Raw genomic sequence first — 25,867 nt, forward strand, 5'->3', positions numbered from 1 at the left:
ATGATTGGTTCTGGACAAATATGATAAAAAATTCTAAATTTGGCTTTTTTGGACACTCCTGCAAGAGCATGAAGTGATACTTCCTGGTTTTCAGAACAAGTCTTTAAATAATTCTCCAATAAGCTATCGCATGGCTATTGCGTAAATAGTCAATATTAAATTTTCTAATCATCATACATGTAGCCACACGTATGTGTATAAATTTTTTTTAAACTTGTCCTCACAGACACTTACTCGTGTATATCCATTCATCGTCTACCGTTTTTATTTCTATATCTAATTACAAGAAAAAAATGAGCACTTGAAGTATCTTGCTTACCTTGATTATTAGACGTACTCACATACGCGCATTTAACCATCATCATTATGAATGTATTTCCTAAAAATATCTTCATCTAAAATGTTCAACAATTTTTCTTCTTCTTGATCTTTTTTGTGTTGAAATTTGGATTGGTAATGGATTTATTTGAAATTTCGAATGGTTTTTGGTGGATCCCAACCTTATTTTTTTGACAAATGTCTGCGTTTTACTTAATTTCACTGTCACATTATACCACAAAGTTTCAACTCTTACTTTCTGTGTTTTCAGTAAATAGATACATATGACATTGATATTCAACCTCTTAAGCCCAGAGCTTAAAGTTGACATGAATTTTATATTGAGGTAATTTGACTCTAGTCGGCTTTTCCACCCAAAATCCGAGTTGACTTCGAGCTCTGCTTGATATAAACGCAGATTAATATATTGCTTTGCGATTCATAAGATTATGGCCATTTATGTAAGATTATAATCCGAAATTGAGGAGAATCCACTTTAGTAAAATTGACCGATCATGTTTTGAGTTCTACAGAACTATGATTGATAAGAAGCTCAATTGTGCCTATTTTATGAGTAATTTAGACATCAGATTAGTCAAAACTCTTGCCTTAATCTTCAAATACCTACAATAATCCACAAAATATTCCAAAAAGTGCATCAACACGTTCAATCCTCAAGTAAATCACACGTCAATCACTCACTCAAAAAAGTCCCATCTTCATCAACATCTTCTCACATTTATTTATATATCTCGTAAAGTAAAAAATAACCGATAATGTAAACTTTGCGCTTAACAATGAAATTTTGACATTGAACATATTTGCTCAGATTCATGTCCATGAGTGAAGTATACTGATCTGTAATATCCAACGAAGCACAAATCGAGGGTCAATTTCACTTTCAACATAAACATTAAAGTGTTTATGACTTTTTTTTTTCTTCTTCATTATTTCTCTTCTGTACCTTAATTTTTTAATGAATGTCTCTCATTTGGACATCAAGTCACACAGACTGTTAGGTTGGTAGTAAGTAATAATAAAAAAGTAAATATCAGAGCAGTAATGACAAGTTCATTGAAATTACGTAATCAAATGTGTATTTTGGATTTTATACTATGTCTTTGGACGCACATACAGCCATCCGTACACATGTACTTACGTACATACATTCATTATTTCTCTTTCTTCTTCTCATTCATAAATGATGATTTTGCGAAATTTTTTTTTCTACTTATTTCATTTTCAGCATCATTTGAATGTGGCTCATGGTTGATTTAGATGCATTCATGTGACTGAGATATTTATGTTGTGTTGTATTGTTGATGGCGATTATTACGCGAATTAAGTGTAGAAAAAATTTCCAAATTTTCGATGTACGAGATTTTTGGTGTCTCAGCATTTTTGATGAGCAATTTTCGGCACTTAAACTTTACTTTTTGGAGTTTGAAGATTCAGGTTTCTTTCGTGTGTATCTTTGCTTAAAAACAGCTGTACTCAAATTTGCAAAAAATTGCTCAGTTTTATTCGATGCCGGAGTTTAAGCTATCGAGAATAAATTACCATTTTAATGTCTTAACATTTTGGATTTTGCAAAAAACATTTTGATCCGATTTATAAGGAGAAGTTTCGTTTTTTGGGAAGAATTTTAAAGGAATGTTTGCTTTTATGACTATAATAACAGTTGCTGACTGTAGATTTTGATTTATTTGACTTGTGGCAGGGAAGAGATCATTGAAATTTGTTAGTTCAATGCTTTTTAAATTGTGTGAAAAATGACATACACTTGTGTGTCATGGAGAAGATGTATTAAATTTCCTATGAACGTTTAAAGCAGATATTTGAATTCTGGATGATCTGCATATTGAATTATAAGGGAATTATTTCTAATTTAGATAGAAATTAGATTTTTAGATCAAAGCGATTGAGATTTATTTGAATAATTTGTGAAATTCAAATATTATAAAAATTAGTGTTTATTCAGTGATGACCTATAGATCCTTGGACAAACTACCAAAAAGTGCATTCCTTCGTTCTTGAATGAATCTTAATAGAAAAGAAGCAATTTTGATTAACAATTTAATGGCAGTACTTTAAGCAAGAGACAGACCGAAACCACATTCAAATCTATAATTCTTGCTCAAACCACTTTTTTGATATCGTTGCTTAATCTAGCTCACATCTCTCAGATGCTAACGACTACTCAACTATCTAATCCAATTTTTCAAATAATATCACTTAAGAATCAATCCTCTAAGAATTAGTTTGATCAAACTAAAAATTCAACTCTGTCTAGACTGATGTTTATCTCAACGATGTTTACCAATATCAGATGACTTCCAGCTTGGAGATTATTTCATCTTATTATTTGATATTTTTATCTATAATTCACGTATTATTATATATCATCCATTCTTAAAGAATAAAGATTCAATTTTTTAGATGGAATTATGCAACATTTTGGTCATAATGTCAACATTTCTAACCAATGATCAAAAGAACCAACTTTAAATATTTGTGCATTTTTTAATTCAGAATAAATACTTGCAAAACTGATTATTACCAGTTTTCCTAGAATTATGAAGTAGATTATAAAGATTTATTTGCAAAATTCTTGTGACTCCTAGTATGTGACTTAGACAGGAAGATGTTTTTGCACAAGCCCAAATTTGCATATATATTCATACTTGTTTCGTTTAAAAATTCAAAAAATATTCAAAAATTCTAAAATAAAATCCAGAAATGTTAGGAAATACAAAAATCTTTTGATCTTTATTTAAGATCAATGCATAAGAATGACGCAGAATCGATATGGGAATTTACATTCATTTGTTTATCATGTTATGATCACATTTGAGATAATGTTTACAGTATGACTTTAATTTCTGGCGGAAAATCCCATTCATTGTTTAGATATGTAGACTGATCAGGAACATTTGAAGGTTCGTATCATGCGTAGACAATTTATTAAATTTTTTTGAATAGACGTCTGAATTAAAATTTATTTTGAAAGTCAAAAGATTTAAAATTTCTTAAAATTCTTCATTAAAATTACACAACAAATTTTAATCACTTTTGCCTTCAAGATCTTACATAATTGATAAGAAGTTCTGAGGGTTAATCTCTTACGTAATCAATTCAAAGAATTAAGAGTGATAATATATTTATAAATTGTTGAAAAAAAATCCCAATCACAATTCTTAAAATAATTACTAAGCTCAACTTAAATTTACATATTTTACAGAAGTTCAATAATATCTATTTAAACGTCTTAATTTGCATATTGCAAAATTCCAAGCAATTGTTAAATCTGTTTTTCTACGTAATATTATTTTATTTATAGTTCGGAAAAAAACATTAAAATAAATTAAATTTTTATAGGATAAAATTCACTTTCGTTCATTAATTCTCTCTAAAATAATTTTTTCAAGAATTTGTGAAAGGAAAACAAAGTTGAAAGGGAAATTTTCCGATTAGTCATTCGAATCACAGGAGCAATATTATTCAGGATTTTTTGATGTTTAGAACTTGTTGAGATCAAACTGAAGCTCTACGATCAGAAGCGACAAACAACTACATTTGGTGACGCACTAAAATCCAAATGAAATTTTGTGTTTATATGAATTTTGTATGTTTTTGTGTTTATACTTATCTGCACAAATTGTGTTTTTATCCGACATAATCGAAATTAAATTGAGAATGTCAATAAATTTCGGCGATTGTAAACGAGAGTTAGAAAAAAATCTGCAAGAGCAGCTAAATGCAGTGATTAATCATTCTAAAATTTATCTAATCTGAAAAAATATCTCTTAAAATTTGAAAGAAGAAGCCAATTCAAATTAATTTCAAATAAATTCCTGATAAAGCTTTAGCCGGTATAATTTTAAAATATTGCCAAGTTATTTATCACAATATATTTACTTGATATTTACCTATTAAATATTAATTTGATTAATAAATCTTTCGTGACGAATAATAGAAACATTTGCATCAGACAACAAATTTAAAGGATATTTATTTCCAGTTCCAAACGGTTAGAATTTCTTGCAAACTTCAAAACATTAATTTTATTAATCCATGACAAATTAGATTTAAAAAAATAAATTTCACCATTTTCAACAATTCAAAATGTCATCAAAACAACAAGAATGCCATTCCATCACTTATGTCAATTGTTTAAATGACAAAACAAAAATTTTGTCAATTTATCAGTGAAAATTCCCAATATTATTAATTCCTGTACAATGCGTCAATTCTTAGCCAAACATCAACAAAACCTCATTCAATATTCATATTTTTTTATCAGATTCACTTCTTAACTTTTGTGCGAGAAAGAAAAGAAGAAAAAAATGTTGTATGAAAAGTTGTGAGAGAATTTATACAAGCAAAGCTCAAGTTAAGCGGCATAGAGAGAATTGTATATGATCGCCGCTCACCAGTGTGTGCTTTTCTGCTCAAAAAAAAAATTGTATGTGTAAGCTTCATCGATATTTTTTGTTGGGGGGCTGTTGAGATTGGAAAAAAAGTTTTGAGTAGTTTTCAAGTAAAGCATTTAACTCTTACAATTTGCAAGTGTAAGACGTTTTCGCGGCTTGTGCTTATCTGGATTTTTTTTTAAGTTTATTTTTTTTCTGTGAAAAGAATTTTCTTGGAGTTGAAAATTTTTGATTATTTGATTTTTGTGGAATTATAAAAAATAAAAGCAAAGTGAAATATAAAAAGAAATATTAAAATTTTTTGTGAAAATCCTTTTTATCCTCGACGTAAGGATAATCGAAAAGATTAAGGAAAATAAAAAAATATCATCTGTGATAAGTGAAAAGAAAATTGAAAGAAAAAATTCATAAAGTGCCAATAATTTAAAAATATTAATGAATTTTAATAAATGCAAAAAATTTAGTAATTTGAAGGAAAAAATCTAATAGAATGAAATTAGAAACCTTGAATTTTATAATCATACATAGAGAAGATAGTGTTAAAAAAATTTTGAAGTGGAAAGAATAAGAGTTCATGTGGATTTGTCGAGATTGTATCTAGGAAATTCATAAAGAATTAAGGTTTGTAGGAAAAGTTCTAAATAGAATTAATTTTGTATAGCAAGTTTGGTACGGAAAAATTGAAAAACTCAATATTTTCAATATTAATAGTTAAAACGGAGTTAAAAAAATTAACAAATTTAAAAAAAAATTTGAAATTTTTTAAAAAAATTTAAAACATTCTAAAAAAAGTTAAAAATTGAAAATCAAAAAAAGATTTTAAAAATCTGAATATTCAGCAAAAGTTTCTAAAATTAAACTTAAAAAATCCCAAAACTTCATAAAAACTGCTTTAAAATTCTCCAAGGACACTCTCCAAAAACTAAAAAAATCAAATCCAATCATTGCGTGTGCACAAAATAGTCTTACGCATAAAACAACCACAACAAGCTCAAAGTGAAGCTCACTAAGAATTTTTCTTGCCAAGGATTCTCAAATTACGACCATGACCAACAAAGTATCTCTTGTAATATGTAATAAATATACATTGAAATAGAATAATTTTTTGTACGCATATTTTAATATAAATTAAAAGTTTTGCTTCGATAACTTTTGACTCTTTCATCGCCTTTGAATGGGGCAATTTTGTAAGGTTCATTAATGTTAATATTACAAATTGTTGTGCTTCCTGAATTACTTTTGTTAATTTGAAGTTTGAAAACTTTGAAATTTACTAATTTCAAGATTAGGAATTTGATAGAATTTAATGAAATTTAATTAAATAGTTTTGAATATTTTCAAATTTAATTCTGGAATATTAAGTGAAATTTGTACTTAGAACAGCTTGATTACGAAACAAAATGATTTATTTTTGCAATTATTTGAATAATTTTTCAAACTTTTTGCTTGATTCTCTAATCGAGCTCTTTTGTTTACAAATTATTGAAATTACCTTCTAATAACTTTAATTAAAAATGAAATTTGAGCAATAAATCAGGATTTTTTGTTGATTTAATACGCATTCAGGATTAAACTTAGAATCTTCCTCTTCATTCAAAAGTTATTTTTAGATCTTCAATTCAAATTTAACTTTGAATGAATCTTCAATTCCAAATCTTCAAGTAAAGCTACTCAAAAAACTTAATATTCTCTCATCAGTCTCAATTGAACAATCATTTCTAACTCACACACCAATAAATATAAAAAATAATTCATCTCGCAAAAAAAAGTTCACTCAACAATTCTCAACAGCTGATTTTCAATCTGAAAATTATTCAAATGAAAATATTATCGAGAAAAAAAATTATTCCTATTAGATATAATTAAGTCTGAATATTAAACGAAAATAGTTTCTAATAAGCTAATCTGTCGAATTCGATTTGATTTATTAGTGTATCTTGAATCTGTTAATTTTAAGTGCAAAAGTTAGTTAGTGTTTTGTCAAATTGTTGCTGTTATGAGGATATGATGTTGCAAATGTTTACAACAATTTAATCAAGGATGTATAAAAATTGTCAGAATCCCTAACAGGAAAAGATCTACTTAAATAAACTAGTTAAGCATGCACCTTCCTTGCTATGGAATTATATTAATATTGTCTAGTAAAAGGACGTCTAAAGCTGTACGTCAATCATAATATTGCCTGAACATATGAAAAGGGTCTAAAAATCCAAATATGACAAATGTCAATTATAAATTCAACTAAATGCTAATAAATAATTTTTTTATTGACATTTCAACTTATTTGCAAGTCATACCGAGCGATACAATGTGACTAATCACCTTTTTCCCTACAAAAATGAGTCAAAATCAGCTGTCAGGACAACCTCGAGTCTAGCCGTTATTACGTTATTTCTAGCCGTTGTCCAGCCACCACATTGTGCTTTTCGGATCAACTTTTGTAAACAAAATTATTATTTCATAAACGACTCAACTTGATAAGTTAAGCTCACTACAAAGTGAATTGTACACAAGGTCTCAAGACGATACCAAAAACGTGTTTAATCCAGCACTTTACAATTATTAACTGGATCATTGTTCTGCATTAATTCTTTTTATCAGTCGAGAACACTTGTAAAGTACTTAATAATTAAGTTGTTTTTAATTTGATAATGAAAAGCTGTTCTTCAATGAAAATTGCTGTATGAAATTACTTCATTTCCTGTCTTAAAGCTACAAAATTGAATGCTGATTTATTCTGTTAGAATATTTACAAATTTGCATTCTATAAACTTTGATATTTGATTGCGAAGATGCGAAAAATATCAAATTTTGCATTTTGGAGTCGACACGGATTTGATCATTTTCAAAATTGATGCTTAAAACTTTTTTTATTGCCATTTCAAGATTTTTTTGTGAATGATTCTGGCGAATTTTATATTTAATTCTTTAATATTAAAATTTCAATTTTTGTTAATTTATTCTAAAGCCACTCGTGGCAAAAATTCAACAAAATCCAAACTAAGCTCTGATAACTTAGTCCATTCTAATCATTCCTCATGGTCAGTTTAATATTTTTGGTACTGAAGTTTTAGTTAGGACTTGATAAATTAAAGTTAAGCATTACGTTTTATGTAATACTTGGTGCTTAAAATTAAGATTCTTTAATTAGTAGCCATGATCTTTAGTTTTGGTAATTTTATTGGCTAAAAGTCTAATTAGTTGTGGAAGCTCTAAAACATAACAAAAATGCAAGGAAATCCTCAAATTTTGTACAATTTTCAATGTTTAAATGTATCAAATTTTTACGAATTTTAACAAAGTTTCAAATTAACTTTTGTGTATTTTGCAACAAAATTCACTCCAAAAACTCAACAGAAGCACTTTCAATAAACAATAACAAACAAAAGCTTAAAAAAATAATTTAGAAAATCATATAAACAGCCAAAATAACTATCATTATACGCTTTTTCTTAATTTCTACTACTTTTGATATTCTTTCTTTTCAATTTCTTTTGTTGAACTTTTGTTATTTCATAGAAACAAACTCAAATTTACTATGCACATTTATTTAAACACTAAAAAAATGAATTTAAAATCGCTTCAAAATTACACACAAAAAAAAAAAGATTTTAAAATGTCTATAAATATGTATTTAGAGTCTATGCAATGCTTTCAAGAAAAAAAAAATGTTACAGCTTTAAAAAAAAATGTTGCGAATGTATGTAGCATACACTTAAAGTGTTTAGAAAGCAATTGAAGCACTTGCACAGCCTCGAAAATATTTTTGCTGTATTTAATTGTCGAAAAATAAGTGTGCTTTGTGTCTAGATAAAGACATAATTCAACTGAAACAAGTTATACAAAATCAATTAAAAATGTTTTTATTTTTTAAAAATAGAATTGAATTATTTTAGTCGTGGTCTGTTCCTTGTCTGGAAGAAAATAACATATGTTTGATATATCAACAATAAGTTCGTCGCTTGTGCAAAAATTTAAATTCTTTTCCTTATATTCATTGTCGTTAAGAAATATATGCGCATATGTTGATGTAAAATAATCAAAATTATTGTCCATAATTGCATCGATTTCAAAATTTGCTCTCTTTTCATCACGATTGTGCCATTTGAAATAAAAAGTATAAATGAAGAAGAAAAACAGCAATAGAAAATTTATTCGAAAAAGTCTTATGCAACAGATGCGTTTCGTGTACATAGCTAGATATGTACTCAATTTTCCTCTCTCAATTCAATCTCAAATGCTGCTATTTCTGAAATATCATAATAATAATGAGCAAATACAAACACATCACTGACCTGTCTCAACGAAAGTACTTTAATCGTCGTACAGAAAGCAAGCAAGGCAGGTAGATTGGATAACATTCATAATATACATATTAGTGTTTGGTAAACGTAGCATATGGTATCACGAACCGGCATGAAATATATTGAATTGAAATATATATGCATAAAAATATATTATAAATATTTGATTCTTTTAATAAGCAAGCAAGTTAGCAAGTAAGTAAGTCAATAAAAATTACTATTCATGAACCCGTGTTGTGGCTAGTTTTACTTCTATTTGAGAGCATTTTTCATTTGATGTGATGAAATTGAGGCTGACTTGATAGATACTTTTATGGTATTCCTAAGATTTTACTTCTGACCTAGCATATTTTCCCATTTGTTGACCCATTTATCATTTATTAGGCAAGGTTGGACTCCCAATTTTGGAAAGAACACAAAATCTCCTACGGGATCATCATTTTTAATTACTTTAAAATGTTTTTTCAATTTAATTGCCTTTAACATCAACAAAAATACTAATTTGAACCATTAATCGACCCACAAAATTGATAAAAAGCAGTTCCATTAGGAATTTTTCAAATGTCATTTGTGCAACAACAAAACCTGTCTAAAAATTCGCCTTTAATAAATTTCAAAGTCATAGCCATAAAAACGTTCTAATTTCATCCATTCCAGATAAAATTCTAAGTAGAAGATTTTATTTCCAACACAAAATCCACATTTTAACGAAAAAAATTCTAAATTTATATTCAAAATATTCAAGCATTAAGCAAGTGATGTGATATCCAATATTACGATGCAAAAAATCATTTTTATGACACACAAGAAACTGCTGACTAATCAATGTTATTTAAAATAATAAATTCAAGTCTCAAAACAGCACATCCATTTCTATAAGTTTATCATTATTATCCACTAAACATCTCAGTTGCAGATTTTTGGAATTTCAACAAAAAATATTTTTTGGCTATTGCGGAAGTGCTGTAAAACCGTTGATTGCAAAAGCAAACTGACTTAAGCTAAAAATATCTACAAAATATGATGATAAAACAGCCAAAAAATAAAAAAAAATATTGCGCGGATCTCGGAACTAATAAAAATTAAAATTTGGCAACAAACCGGCTTGTGTAAAAATAGGAAGTTCTATTATATCCGAAAATGATCACGTCCTCAGAATATCGACAGTCTATATCCTCATCAACACATAGACATGACTAGACAAATGACTAAGACATCTCTCATTTGAATTTATGTAGATCAATACTCAACTGATGAAACTTAATCTTTAAAAATGCAAATTTAATTCCGATAACATTGACAAACTTGATCATTAAGGTATAAAAAGTTCTTCCCGTTTGACAAATATGTAAAAAATTCAAAATTCTTGCCGTTTTCTTTTTTGCGAATACAGTTGAGCTTTATGTAAATTTGTTAACGACCGGAATAGCAGGAAACTACTTCCTATCGATAGTTTTATGGTAGTCAAATACGATACGTCATTTGATGGTGTTTTGGCAAATTTTCTGTTAGATTTTAGAGGTCAATGATTAATAATTTGCTCCTAAAAAATCATCATGAAGAAGATTTGATCTTCAATAACGACCAGATGGCTTCTTTGTTGCCAAGTTTATTGCAAAAAATTAAATCCAACAATTTAATTTGATAGATCAAGAGGAATTGATGTTTATAGACAAGTAAATTGTTACTGAATTCCGCTTTTGTAGATTTTTTTGGCTGTAAAATTGAAGTTTATTTTACAGACATTAATTCGATCGTGGAATTAAGTGAGGCAGTGGTGTAGTCAGAATTCTCTCAGATCACACCTTCCCCCTCCCCTTTTTTGGAAAAAAAATCCCGAAAAATCCATAAATTTTTGTGATGTTCACAAAAAAGTTGAATCATATTCCCTGACTACGTTCCTGTCTTTCAGCAATTCTTCCTTCCTCCCGGGATACGCAAAAAATTAATTTTTCAATTTTTCTTCACTCTGAGCTTCTATAAAAATTCTTAAAACCAAGAATAGAACAAGATCCAATGTTCACTTCACAAAATTACCATTTAAGATGTATTAACTGAAGATTCAATTTGCGACTTTGGATCTTATAACGATTTTTTAAAGAAAACAATGTTTGTTGGCAAACTGACTCGAAAAAAGGTAAAACCGGCTAACGCTCTGCTTCATTAGAATATAAAGATCAAGAAGACGTGCATTTCTATCCAAATCACCGGTTTTTTCCTGTTGACATTGAATTTTTTTGTTGCTTTCTTTGTTGATTGCAATATTTTGGATATCTGAGCTATTTTTGCATAACAATCGATAAAATTTTTATAGATTTAAATTTCTTTGTCATTTCCTGTTAATGAAATATTTTTGGCAACAACGAGTTTAAGTTCAGAGCAACTCCAAAAATGTCTCAAAATAGGAAAGACAATTTTTTCATACAAAAATTTCTTCAACACAATTTCCGAATATTTATAACATCAAGACAAGTCACGCTGTAGAGAAGATGATTTTACCCATGCAGCAGATCAAGTCATGAATATGGTAATTTTTAGCAAATTTATGCGTTAAAAATACTGGCTTAAAATTCATCAGATTACCAATAGAGCTTGCCTCTCTAATTTTTGCATCCAATAGTTATTATGTAAATCCAACAAGTGCAACTGCTTTACAATAATTGAAATGTTAATCCTTTCAATTATTTCCTGTTAAGCTCATCATTATCTACTGTATAATTCCATAAATAATATGCTGAACAAAAACAAACCGTTAAAAATCATCAGTAGTTGTCATCATCATCCAAAAACAATCGCAATAATAGAATTAAGTTCCAAACAAGTGTGAAAGCGTTGAAAGATACTCAAGGTTTATGTCACACGACGATGTGGAAAATCATACACATAATAACAATTTCAAAGTTGATAAATATCTAATAATAAGTCACTTGCAAGAAGTTCTTTCTCAATGGTCACTTTGCCAATAGAATGTAGTGTTAAAATGAATGTTTAATGCACGCAATGGCACACAAGCTTTTCAGGTGTTGCAAACACTTCAATTTCTAAGTCTAATAAAAATTGCAGATGAAGTAGCAATTGTTGGTAATTTTCACATTCAAACACACATTATTATTAATGATTTATGTTTGGCAACACACTGAAGATGTTAGATTGATTAATGTAGTGGAAGGTCAGCACTCACAAAAAAATATATAATCATTATTTCTTTCGTGCCTGTGCAATTAAATTTTGTCGAAAGAAATAGTAAACTTGAAATGAATTTCACTAACAAATCATTGATACACATGCAGTGTCTATTGCGAGTTTAGATTTAAATCTATTCATTTGGAACGGATTTAACAATTTTTAAAGGTTTTAAAAAAAAATTATTCTCAGTTGTAATGCTGAGATTAATGTGAATTATTAACCAATCTACTCAAACTCATTTTCGCAATGGTAATTGCCGAAATAAAAAATCTTTAAATTGCGTTGCTTAAATATTTAGCATGAAATATTCTTTAAATAATTGAAACCGGTACAAATAGTTTCCTCAAATATGAAAATAAAGTTTACTCAATAGTTCTAGACATGCGAACAGCAATTACATAACGCTTTTATGATGAAATACCGAATAATTTATTTACATGACGATAAAAAAAAATATGTCAGGTAAACCATGATATTGACTTTTTCCACTGCCGCAGCTGACCTGTTTGTCCATTTATATGCATTAAAATCGGCCTGCGACAAAAAAATCAAAAGATGAATTTATTATGCCTTTTTGTTGCATTGTGTGGATTGCAGGGAGATCCACTTGAGGTACTGAAACCCAATTTCAGTTAAATTTGATCAAAAATCATTTGCTTCATATTCAAGATCCTTTCAGTCATAAATTAAATAAAATTTCTCAATTGACATTCAATTCTCACTGAGTCAGAGAAATTCTCAAGGATTGAGTGCATTCCATCTGATTCATATGATTTTTAATTCTGAACAAAATACACAGCCCTGCATACATCATAAAACTCACCGAACCACAAGATCTTGATCCCACTGAATTTCTGCATGTTTCAAGTTGCCAATTTCATGTTTATTATTATGAGTAAGAGAAATTAAAGTCGTGGTTTGATGAACTGTTGTTTTAAAGTGATCATTATGACTAGATTGACTTCTGAGTATGGAAAACATCTGTTCACATTTTTGGAGACTAACTAGGTGTCCTAGATAGGTTTATATTAGCAAATATGGGTTGAAGCATCATTTTAGGATACTATAATTCCATAATCGGAATCCCTTAACACATGTTATGTCTATAAATATTTAAGTTAGAGACTTAATAGTTCTATAAGAATTTCCATTACTAATTTCATGTCACATGCAGTGTCACATGTGCTATTTCATAGTAAAACTCTCAATGAGATCATTAAGCTGTCATTCCCAATTTTTACTTACTCGTGATTCTTACATCATACCTTAAATCAACGGAATCTTCTAATTCTTAAATTCTCACATTTTTATGGGACAATCCGTACACAAATCTATTAAAAATAATCCCAAATATTTTTTCACACTTATCTGCCTTGACTTATAGCTCTTTTTTCACATAAAATAGCACCATAAATGTAATCGCGAAAGGGAAATTTGTAATGAGACATTGAATGGTGTGATATTCTGTAGAGTATTTGATAATAAAAATATTTTTAACACAAAGAATCGAAAAATCAATATTTACTTCCATAAAAAAAATCATTCAATGTTGTTCCATTGCTTACGCACACGCAAAAAGTCAATCAATTTCATGACTACAAAGTTAATAAGCAGTTGAGATGTTAGACAGAGAAAGAAAATAGGCAACAGCAGCATCTTTATATCTTTATACACGTGCAAATGCAAACGAAAGTGAAGTTAAAGTACTGGAAATTGTATTGAATACAACCGTAAAAGAAGAAATACCGAGAGAAATCATGTAATAAGTATTTTTCAATGTCAAGGTCTTAATAATTTATCTTGTGTATTACACAATCTTATAACAGTTTATTTTTTTGTGCATTTTCATTATCTCCAGCCGACTGCTTTCTTTTCTCTTTTCTTCTGTTGTCTGCTCTTGCTCACCGATGTTGTTAAAATTTACTTTGTAATTGTCAGATCATGACCGTTGCTTGTGGTTAAATATTTTCTTCTTCTTTCGCTTGTTGCTGTGCATTGATCGTTAATGAGATGTAAAAGACCAGGCAAAAAAATGTATTTTAATGTGGTCTTGAAAGTGAAAATGGTTTGGCTGAAGTGGGTCATTCCGAAATGATTTCAGACCTAATTAAATCGTCTATGAAGTGTCGTTACACCTTAAAACCTCTTCTTGTTCTATAATGTTTGGACATCCAATCCAAACTTTTAATTTTATTTTATGGCATGTGATAATTTCGTTAATTTAACTCTAAGAATTTTGCAGGAAGTAATGCTAAAATGCCAAAATTACCTTGCCATTTCAAGCACTCAAGACTCGCGGTAGTAATTTACAGCATTTTCATCCTTATGTCCTCATGTAGACACATAAAATCTCAAATTATTTCAACTTCAGACTCTACACAGACATAGCAAAAAGACTGCAAGAAGAAAAAATGGGTCAGAGGTAGCATTCATGCATTTAATTCACGACTTGATAAAAAGAAATTCGTTGTTACTTCATGATTTCGTCAGTAATCTTCAGCGTTCAATGACCGCTTATGCCAAAATATAAACATTTTAATCAGCGACACATGCGAAATTTTACGAATATAGCATCAAATGCTAATGAACTTGAAACGTTTCCGCAAACAAAGATAACGCAGAAAAAAAAAATTTTTCAAGCTCAGTGTCAATGAAACCATATAAACATTACGATTATCATCCCCGTAGCCAATATCATCCTCATTCATGAAGTAATCACACATATTTTCGGTCGGACAATCACCCGACTATGTATACAAAATATTCAATATGTGATGATTTCGCAACATATATTTTTGCGGCTAAGGTCAAAATAATTGAAGTATCTAGCCTACTCGGGGGCCAACAAAATTCATTTTAAATTATTATTAGATATAATTTTTGTGTTACAAATGCTCCAATTTAGTTTCAGTCCAAAACTCACTTTTTAAAACACTCATGTGAGATGACAGACAGTGCTGAATATTTAATAAGTTTGTGATTTTTTTGCGGCTTACTCTTTTCTCTCCTAAATGTTATTTAGGAGTTTATTGCGCATTTCATTCAATCACATGTGATATGTATGGACATGATGGAAGTTAAGAAGACCATCAAGGTGCTTGGAAATCCCAATTGAGTTTCTTAGTGGTGAACCAATAAATTTTTTTGTTGAAATTTAGCAAAATCATTCATTTTTTTGTGAAATTCTTTAAAATTTTTATGGCATGCAAGATTTAAAGTATCAATCAATTTTAAAATCAAATTTTAATAATTTTTTTAATCGAATGACAAGGCAGAAATCAAGCAGAAATGTTGGTTTTCTTATTAAATTCTTTTGGTTAATTTATAAAATATTTGATTTTACCTGCGGCGGGATTTGTCCATAATATTGCAAAATTCTGTTGTTGATTAGAATCTATACAGCCAATTTTGTAATTTATGAAGCAACTTGCAAATGTTTTGTATTTATTAAGGGATTTACCAGAATAAAAATGGTGTCTAGTCTTGTCTAGACCTAATTCAACTTCACTTTACCTCCACCTTTATCAAATATTGCAATTATCCACAAAATGTATTAAAAAATTTTTAAATCAATGATATAACATTTAAAATAATCAAAATCAAGCATACCAGCCTCCAGCCATCATTCAATTCATTCTACAACTCAGTACATAACGAAATTAAATCATCATAGAATTTATAAAATCTAGAACTGGCATATTTATGCAAATAATCTAGAATGACAGACATTTTCAATTATATGTTTCAATGAAAAATTATTTAAAAGTTCCTTGACATGCCATTTCATCAGCAGATTATTTCTTGCATGTACACACAGTACAGTTAGTCGGAAATTTCGGCAGCTTGAGACCTTTTATAGATATTATATAATTGAGGCTAGACGTTCAATAATTATTCTAATGGAGCAGAGCTAATTTTACTTTATATAGCACTAAAATGATCAATAACAAAATTCCATAGTACAGGTAGTAAATAGCCACAATTACATGTCCAACTACTGCGTCTATTGACACATAAAAGGAAAAAAATCTCATTTTTTATATAAATTGATTTTCGTACGAATATTATGTGTACATATGGTACATGACAATGAACCTTTATATGTGTATATAAGCATATACATTCATGAATCGTCCACCCTATAGATGAAGTACAATGAGCACGAAAAAAATAATAATAATAAAGAAATATGGAAAGAAGAATATCGCGAAAAGAAATTTACTTTTCGCACCAGTTTACAATATTTTCTTGCATCAATCGCGAGTGCAAAAAGCTGTGCTGACAAAAAAAAAATTTAAATATCAAATATTACGTGAACAATTTAGCGGATGAAGAAAAATAAATTAAATTATAATAATAATAGATTTAGGCATAACGCAATGATGACAACAAAATATGTTTAGGTTAAGGTCATTATCATGTACGTTCAATTGCTTTGCTGCCTATATATTTAAATACATCATTAGTGACTTGCATCTCGATATATATTTATTTTATGTTGCTTCATTGTGCATGACACCTTGCTAAAAATGTATAGAATTAACATCGAGAATATATCGATGAATTGCATGCATTTTTGTACATTGCACGATCAGATTTGATTTATAAAAATTACAGAAAACATGAGAATTGATTCGATCTGAGGTTGTTGGCAGAGTTGTAAGTTGGACATTGTGAATTTAAAGATTTTGAGATAGATTTTTGAAATTTAAGTACAATTGTGAGATCTGGATTGATTAAAGTATTGTTTTGCGAAGTATACTTCGAGTTACATTGATTTGAACCTTCTGTTCTATTAAGTCATGGATCTGAAATATTCTAAAGTGCTCCGAAACTCAAACCATACCAAACTCAATCCCCACAAAAACCCAACACAACAACTCTGCCTACATCATCCTAAATACTTCAAACATTTTATTGAATATATTTCTATATGCATAAAAATTTACATTACAATACTAAATAATGCACAGCAATGTAATCATCATCATTTGCGATGAGCATACCGTACCAAACCTTGCTCATCCATAATTCCTATAATTGTTAAAACTAATAAAAATCTTTTTTTTTTTATTCAACCTTACTTTACAGATATTCAACAATAACAAAAGACCCTCCACACATCCAACGGTCCAAAGTCGACAAGCAGGTGAAGCAGATAGAAGCAGCAAGTGTGCTGATAATAATAATATGGGATTACATAAAAATTACCTAAAAGTCGGTCAAAATGCGGGCAATCAAATATTTGGAATACCGCGTGTTACACGCGGCTCAACTCCTTTATCGATGCTCATCTCCTATGGAGCTAAATTTAACAGTAGTAAGTTGATCTTGTCATTTAATATGAGATTGTGAAGATCTTGGAAATAAAAAATAATATCAGCAATTATGATGATGATGATGATGACTCGTAGCATTACGACTATTTCACATTTAAAGACTCTTATTCAATTACGTCTAACACAACTGCATTTAAATCTGTTTCGAAAGACATTTGTGTCTAACAAGAGACGAAGAATAAGAAGAAGAAGCAGAGATGAAATATAAAATAAAAGTTATCGATTGAAAGTGAAATAGAGACATAAGTGATGACCCATAAGGTTAAATGAAAGTAATTTTATTATAAGCATTGACGCACACAATCGGTTGACAAATATTTTTCGGTACAATATGAATTGCTACACATGTGTGAAGGAATAACTTTTGATTTGCAAAATCACAGCCTTCTTCTACATTCATAATCACATTGGGGAGAGTGAGAGATTGCTTGGAAATTTCAGTTGGCCTTCCTATGCAATATTAAAAATTGAGATTTGACATTTTTGCTCATGCATTCCGAGATTTATTAATAAATTTAATAAGACATGAGTTAAGATAATTTCTGTTGATCATTTCTTTGTAATTTCTACTTGATGCTACTGTCGTGGGCTGAACGACTATATAAATCATCTATACTATCATAATAAGTTGTAATATTCGTCATTTAAAGAGCGATTTAATTATCGGATAGATATCAACTCAACAATCAATCAGACATGCCTCAATGAATATTTTCATCCTTATTTGTGCCGTCGCTAAAGGTGTCGATGGAAATTTTAAGAATTGAAATACAATTTAAGATTATTTGGACTTTAAACTATGAAAATTTAAACGTGGGAATTCTTGATTTCAATCAATTAATAAATAAGATTGTTTAAGCTCGATGACATTAATTAAAATTTCATTAGTGCAATAATTAAATGAAGGATATGTTCCACAGAAAAATATAAACATTTGTGTATGGAATGTAAAGCATGTTTATATATTGAGCTTTTTTGCTTCGGTTCACAACTTTGGGTTGTTGATTTCTTCTGGAACTTTGTAGAAGTTTTGGGAATTAATGGTAATAGAGTAGGTTGGGCAAAAATCGCACTTGAAAATTGACTAATAATGGAAATAGCAACCAGTCTAAGGCTGTAAATTATTGATAGAGCTCGAAATTGACTCGAATTTTGTATAAGAAAGTTAATTCAAGTAAACTCAAAAAATGCCACAAAATCCCTAATACATCCCAAAAGGTCAAAGCTACCATAACTCAATAATATAATTTATCTCCTCATATATGCAAAATCTGAAAGGATTAAGTTTACCAAAAAATATTCTAAATGATTTATTATTAGTATTAGATGTATACATCCTTAAAGTCCGCACCTTAACAATATTTTAAAAGTATATGCGTCATTTGATTCAACTCAATGACTACAAACTCATTTCTCCAGTCTACAGGACAGATAACATGTTTGACCATGTCTTTTGTCTTTCATATTGCTGCAAGCTATTGTTAGAAATTGCTGGATTTTTGATACGATTTGCGTCATAAGCCTCAGACCATCACTTTCCTACCATTATTAAAAGAACAGTTTCAACCAAATTATTTCCGAATCTAAATGTGCGTTGATCATCTAATGAGGTCTCGTACATTCCACGCTAATTAAACTCTTTTTGTTTCTGCTTACGCATTAACCTAGCCCAACATTAAGCTTAATGTCTTAGAAAGAAAAAAAATGTTCGGTGTGATTGGCATCTATGAATGCTTAAAGGTGTTGAAATTATTGTTATTAACTTAATAGTTGTCCCAAAAATATCCAAAGGTATCATCATCGCGAAAAAAGTGAACTTTGTACCCCCTTTCAACTCACTGTAAGTGCGATTACTCTCAAATTCGCCAATTAGAATACATTGTGCTTCGTCACGAAACAGCGAAAGATTGCTTGACATAGACATACAGTAAATACCAGAGGTCGAAGTCGTTGCGAAAAGTTCACTTCACTTCGCTAAAATTTCAATCGGTTTCAAGTCAGCTCGAGTGAACACGAAAAAAACGTGTTCACTTTGACCGAGGCGAAACCGAATCCGTTTTTCGTGTTCACTTTAGTCGAGGCGGAACCGAATTGATTTTTTCGTGTTCACTTTAGTCGAGGCGGAACCGAATTGATTTTTTCGTGTTCACTTTAGTCGACTCGAAACCGAGATCGTTTTTAAACTTCACTTTAGTCGACTCGAAACCGAGTCGATTCAAGTGAAGTGAAGTGAAGTCGAGTCGACTCGACTTCACTTCATTTCATAGAAAAAAATATTTTACCATAGAAAGTCACTTCTGATTGCGTTTGTGAAGTATGTAATTTCATACAAAATTTTGTCAAAAATCCTTTTTTACTCATTTTGGATAAATAATGAAGAAAATAAGGTTTGACTACAATCTATAGTCCTGCTTCATGTAGTTTTACATAAAAATCGCAATTTGCAATACATATTTTTAAGTTTTTTTACATTATTTGACAAAAATGAGCAAAAAAAGGATTTTTGACAAAATTTTGTATGAAATTACATACTTCACAAACGCAATCAGAAGTGACTTTCTATGGTAAAATATTTTTTTCTATGAAATGAAGTGAAGTCGAGTCGACTCGACTTCACTTCACTTCACTTGAATCGACTCGGTTTCGAGTCGACTAAAGTGAAGTTTAAAAAACGATCTCGGTTTCAAGTCGACTAAAGTGAACACGAAAAAATCAATTCGGTTCCGCCTCGACTAAAGTGAACACGAAAAAATCAATTCGGTTCCGCCTCGACTAAAGTGAACACGAAAAAACGGATTCGGTTTCGCCTCGGTTAAAGTGAACACGTTTTTTTCGTGTTCACTCGAGCTGACTTGAAACCGATTGAAATTTTAGCGAAGTGAAGTGAAGTGATATCGACTTCACTTCACCAACTTCGACCTCTGGTAAATACGTAAAAGAATCAAGTAAACATTTAATTTCATTCATAAAAAAAATTAGCTCAGATTGTATAACCAGCAGAATCATGAAAAGCTTGTTTTTCTGCTGTAACTTGCAATTTTTCTCTTTTACATTACTAACTCACTGACCTGATATTACACATAAATGCATCAACATGAAGTTAGTCTGCTTATGTACATAGACACACACATGATGTTGTTTTTATTTTTCATTATAAATTTTCACATATAGAAAATAAATTGGCCTCTTGCATGTGAGTAGCGCTAGCTTTTCTCTCTAAAATTTATTTTGCTGCATAAAAAGCTATTATAGCAATAACTTAATTTCCAAAGCACAATAAACATTTTCATTTTCCGCAATCAAAAAATCCAAAAAAAAAAATAATTAAGCATAAAATAGAAAATCTTAGTGACATTTACACAACACCTTCATTTGGCTACCAAAAAAATTATTTATTTACGGACATAATTGTCTCTCGACTCTCTCAAGTTTAGAGTTTCTCATCTATTACAAAACAGGTGGAAGCAAGCTCCACTAGCAGTAGAAAAAAGAGTTTCTCGAAACGACCTTGATTAAAAAAATATTGCAATACATATTTTGTATTATTTTTTTATATTAACTATTTCGAAGCAATGAATTTAATGCAAAGCATATTATAGGAAAATTCATGGGCAAGCACAATTATGAAGCGAGTTACGGAAGTTTAGAAGTGCAATAGTTTTTTTAGGCACCTTTTTTGTGGTGGAAAATTTGTTGGTAATGGTTTAAACTGTGGATTGACTTATGATGCTTCTAGATTGTAGTAAGCAGAGGTCAAAACAGACTCGGATTTTGTATGGGAAAGTCGATATGACTCCGTTTAAAATTTAAATCGATTTTGAGCTCTAGCTAGGAAGATTGGCAAATATATGGGATTGAAAATGACACAATTTGAATTTTTATGACCAGTAACTTGATGAGCACTAAGCTGAGAAGTTGATAATGACACGAAATCAGAGAGGATTTCCGCTTATATCATTAATTCAGGACCAGTCTCTGGATTGATGTAGTATAAACTAAAACCGACATTCTAAAATCAAAACTAACATTATGCAGCCTGTGTACCACTGCACACTGGTGTTTAGAATAGTCTAATTCATCAAAACTGCGCTTTAGCCACAAAACACTTAAAATAATTTCCCAACTCATTTTCACTAAACTACTTACCAACTAAATATTGCTTAACTATAGCCGCATGTACTTAATAAGATTTTTTTTCCTCCTCAATAAAATTTTACGCGTAAGATTTTCGAATTGTCGAAATATTCCGTAAACTTGGACATTCACGGACTTCCTTTGTGCGAAGCAACAAAAAAATCAAAAAAAAATTATTAAATGATATTTTACAAGTACAAGTGTACTCGGTCAGTTTACAACAATGTAAAGTACCATTGATGCAGAAACAAATCAACACGATTGTAATGAATATAAAAGATGATGAGTCATTGAATAAATGTTATTTCTCTCCTTCAACTAGTTTAGTATCGATGTATTTATTATGGTATTAGGTATCAAAATTAATTATGATATTTGGTCTATACTGTACTAATTATCGACATGACTGAACTTTATGTTAAATCGCATGAATAATTTCTATGTTAAACAGAATTTTGGAAAATCATTGTTGTATAATTGAAAATTTATTGATGCATAATTGTCAATGACTAAAGAGCATCTAATTGGATGATTTGCTAAACGATTTCAACCTGACCTTGACATAAATACTTCGATAGTTTTTTGTACAAAAAAAAATTGTGCACATTTCATGCAATACATCGAGTATTTGTTTATTTCTTTTTTTTCTCGTCTGGTATGATTTTTTTTTCTTGTAAATCTGCTTACTGTACAGCAATTTATTGGCGCGATTAGTGTAGAAATGAATATGCCTGTGGTGTTTTTGTTTGCAATATTGCTGTTAAGCTTTCTCGACATGGTCAATTTTTTGCTGTTGTTGCTAGTTATCTAGTTAAGAAATTTAATTTGATTTATTTGTAATAAAAATTCCTGATTTTAGATTGAGGGTATGAATAGAGGAGCAATAGCCTTTAAATAATGGTTAATAAATCATGTCCTGATTGTGTAAAATAATTCTTGAAGTAGAAATAGACTCCAATCTTAAATGATAATTTGCAAAAAGTGTATCAGACTCTAATAATAAACTAGTTTAAAGTACGATTTCCTCCTAATTTATTCATAGTAAGAAGAGAATTGTAAGATTAAATATCATTTAGGAATTTTTAATTTTAATATCTGTCTGAATTGTTAAATTCTCAGACAGACTAATTATTAGAATCCAAGACATTTGCTCTTAAGAGAATCCATAGGAACTCGAAGAGTCAATATCCAGTAAAACTTAAGAACAAAGCTTGAATTCGATTCGGATTTTGCATGCAAAAATTGATCTTATTTGATGACTAAACAAAATTCAAGTCAATTTGGAGCTCTGCTCTGAGAATGTTCGAAAAGTTTCTATGAATCCTTAATTTTATTAAATAATTTCCTCTTGACTCTCAATATCCTAAAGTGCTTTAAACATCATTCTTTGCATAGCGCTAGATTTTGTCAAAACCAACTCGAAGTCAGAGTCACGCTGGCCTAAAGACACTCTTTCCCGACTACTTCACGTCGTGCGCCTCTCGGCTTAATGTTAAAGCGCTCCTAAATTCTCATTTTGTCAATTACTACCAACAACATTGCAAAAAATAAATCGTTCCATTTGCACTTAACTTAATTACAAAACCAGTCAGAGAAAAAAATTTAAATTAATTTAAAATATATAAAAATATGCTACACAATTCATACTTTTTTTTTTGTAGCCAAACCAATAAAAATCAATTAGCTTTTTAAAGCAAGAGCTTTTTGTCTTTGACTACACAGGCACTAAAAGTGTTAGAAAGGCAACAAAGTTTTTTTGTATATGCTCATAATTTTGTTCAACACTTGCGCAAATATTTGTAGATTTTTTTTTAAATTTGTGTGGTAATTTTTTAAGAAGATATTGAAGCATTTTTCAGTATGAATGTGTTAAGCATAGCACAACTTGTGTGGCAATTATGCGGATGTGTTTCAGAAGATTTAAATGCTCAGTTAAAATAATGAAAATTTCCGTGCGAAAAAAAATCTTAATTTTCCATTATTTGCGTCATTGCTGTGAAGCATTTAGATCCAAAGGACATGACTAATTAGGTTTAGGACAAATTTGAATTATGTCAAAAGAACTAAAGTAATTGCACTACTTAAAATATAATTGAATGGTGACTAATGAAGTAATTAATGAGACTGATCTTTGATGTTTTTTTTCCATGATGACAAATTACCATTTAAACTTTTAAATATCATAATACATGAAGTTCAATACTAGATTTAATTGCATTTTAAGTAGCATGGTCATTATGTTGCATTGATCATGAATTTATGGGAATTCAGTCAATATTTCAAAAAATTTCTAGCTTTTCTTAAGAATTTCTAACAAAATTAATGATCATCCTGCTAGACAGACTAGCCTCAAGTTTCAGCATTTTATATGCTAATGATCTTAAAACCGTTGAACTTCTGCCTTATAAAATCGTATTATCTGCATCTATTCCCACTCAATCACAGCCTATTTCTGAGGAATAACGCATAGTTATCAAATTTTTCGATAGCTAATAAGTGGCACGTTTTGCATATAAAATAGCTATGAATAAAATCAGGTTCTTCGAAGTAGGATAACATTTTTAAGAGAACACAAAAACGCGATGGCCATGAACGTGCAAAAAAATTTGCGAATTATTATTTTCTTCTATCCAATAGATGTGATTATTCTTCTTATTTTGCTGTAGAAACAAGAATATTCTGTGTTTGATAAAACAAGAAGAACTTTTACGATTTTTTGCAGATTCATTGATCATAACTGAAAAATTTATAATCATCATACGAGAATCTGACAAATGATAGCAATTTGTAAACAAAATATAATAACTAAATGAATTCAATAATCTGCAGCATGTGATAAAAATCAAACAAAACAGAGTCATAAAAGATTAACATTTTGACTGCAATTTGAATTCATCGTGCCATAAATAGAATTTGTTATTGATGAAATTTATGATGAATTGTGGAGATAAGCCTTAATGAATTAAAATTCAACATTTTTTGTAGATTCATTCAGGCACAAAGCTTAAGTTGAGGTTATTCACTTATTTAGTCATTAATAATTGATGCCAAATTTTAGGGTCTAAGTTTACGTGACAATTTATCTACCAAAAATAAGAATTAAATGGAATACATTAATCACAGCTAATATTAATACCTACCACGTGCAGCTACTATCTAACTTTACATCAATCTACTCAAAAAAACAATCAACTTTAAGAAAAATCCCCGAAATTTACACAAAAATCACATTCCATATTAAGTAATTCAAATATTTTAAACAATCTGCATAAGACAAGTATACTGGAAAGTTTAGTGCCACAGCCACAGCTGAAAATAAGCTTTTGTGTGCTGTTTATGATTGACATGAAACAATTTTTTTTTATCAATTATTAAAATTACTTACTGACCTTAAACTAGACTTTCTAGTATCCCATTTTTGAACTTAATCTTCAAATGGCAGGCAAAGTGTAGGCTAATTAATATCCACAAAGTGTACAATTTACTTCATTCCATTCAACAATACAAGCAACAATGAAGGTACAAAGACAAAGATTAGCGATTCACAGATGTAACAAAATTGTAGAAAATGCCAAGGCAGATGTATCTAATAATCAATAATTTACCATTATTATTAAAATAAGACAGACACGTGTAATGATCTTGAGCTACTGATCATCGATTAAAAATTTACAAATGTCTTCAAACTGCGAAATCTTGCAATTTTTTCTTTGTTTCTTAATCAAAAATTCCATGTTTAGACACAAGAAGGAGAAATAAGTGCAAGTGATGGCCTTTCGTCGTTAGAGTCTGTACAAAATTTTTTGTATTTACATCGTTAATCTTCAATGTTGAATATTGCGAAAGTTTGTTAATGATAATCACCAATAGCCTTGGAAAATATTTTTTGCAACAATTTTTTTTGGATTTTTTGCATTTTTGTACTGCTTGAGATGATTATATGACTATTTAGAGGCTTGTCAAAATGTGCAACTTTTTTGGTAGACTCTTCCAAATAGCACAGGTTGATTAATCGAATCCAATAACAGGTCAGAGTCATTTTTGATCATTTAATCGATTTGCGCTATTCGCATCTGCAACTTAGCCACAGAATCTTCTAAATCTGAAGAATACGTCAACAAATGACTCCCAAAAGTACCAGAACACAATCTTC

General features: G+C 29.6%; 1 protein-coding gene across 1 annotated transcript in view; it reads left to right on the forward strand.

Annotated features, from left to right (window-relative positions):
• Nucleotides 1-4,903: 4,903 nt before the first annotated feature.
• Nucleotides 4,904-25,867, forward strand: part of dsb (debris buster) — a 43,436-nt gene continuing 22,472 nt past the window's right edge. The window contains exons 1-2 of the mRNA XM_070641222.1: nucleotides 4,904-5,372; nucleotides 17,333-17,561. Of these exons, the coding sequence (XP_070497323.1) occupies nucleotides 17,432-17,561 (130 nt within the window). The 5' untranslated portion in view covers nucleotides 4,904-5,372; nucleotides 17,333-17,431. The remainder of the gene's footprint in view (nucleotides 5,373-17,332; nucleotides 17,562-25,867) is intronic.

The sequence above is a fragment of the Chironomus tepperi genome, unplaced genomic scaffold, assembly GCF_022539635.2.
Source record: "Chironomus tepperi strain 1889 unplaced genomic scaffold, CSIRO-AGI_Ctep_v1 contig_244, whole genome shotgun sequence".
Taxonomy (NCBI): domain Eukaryota; kingdom Metazoa; phylum Arthropoda; class Insecta; order Diptera; family Chironomidae; genus Chironomus; species Chironomus tepperi.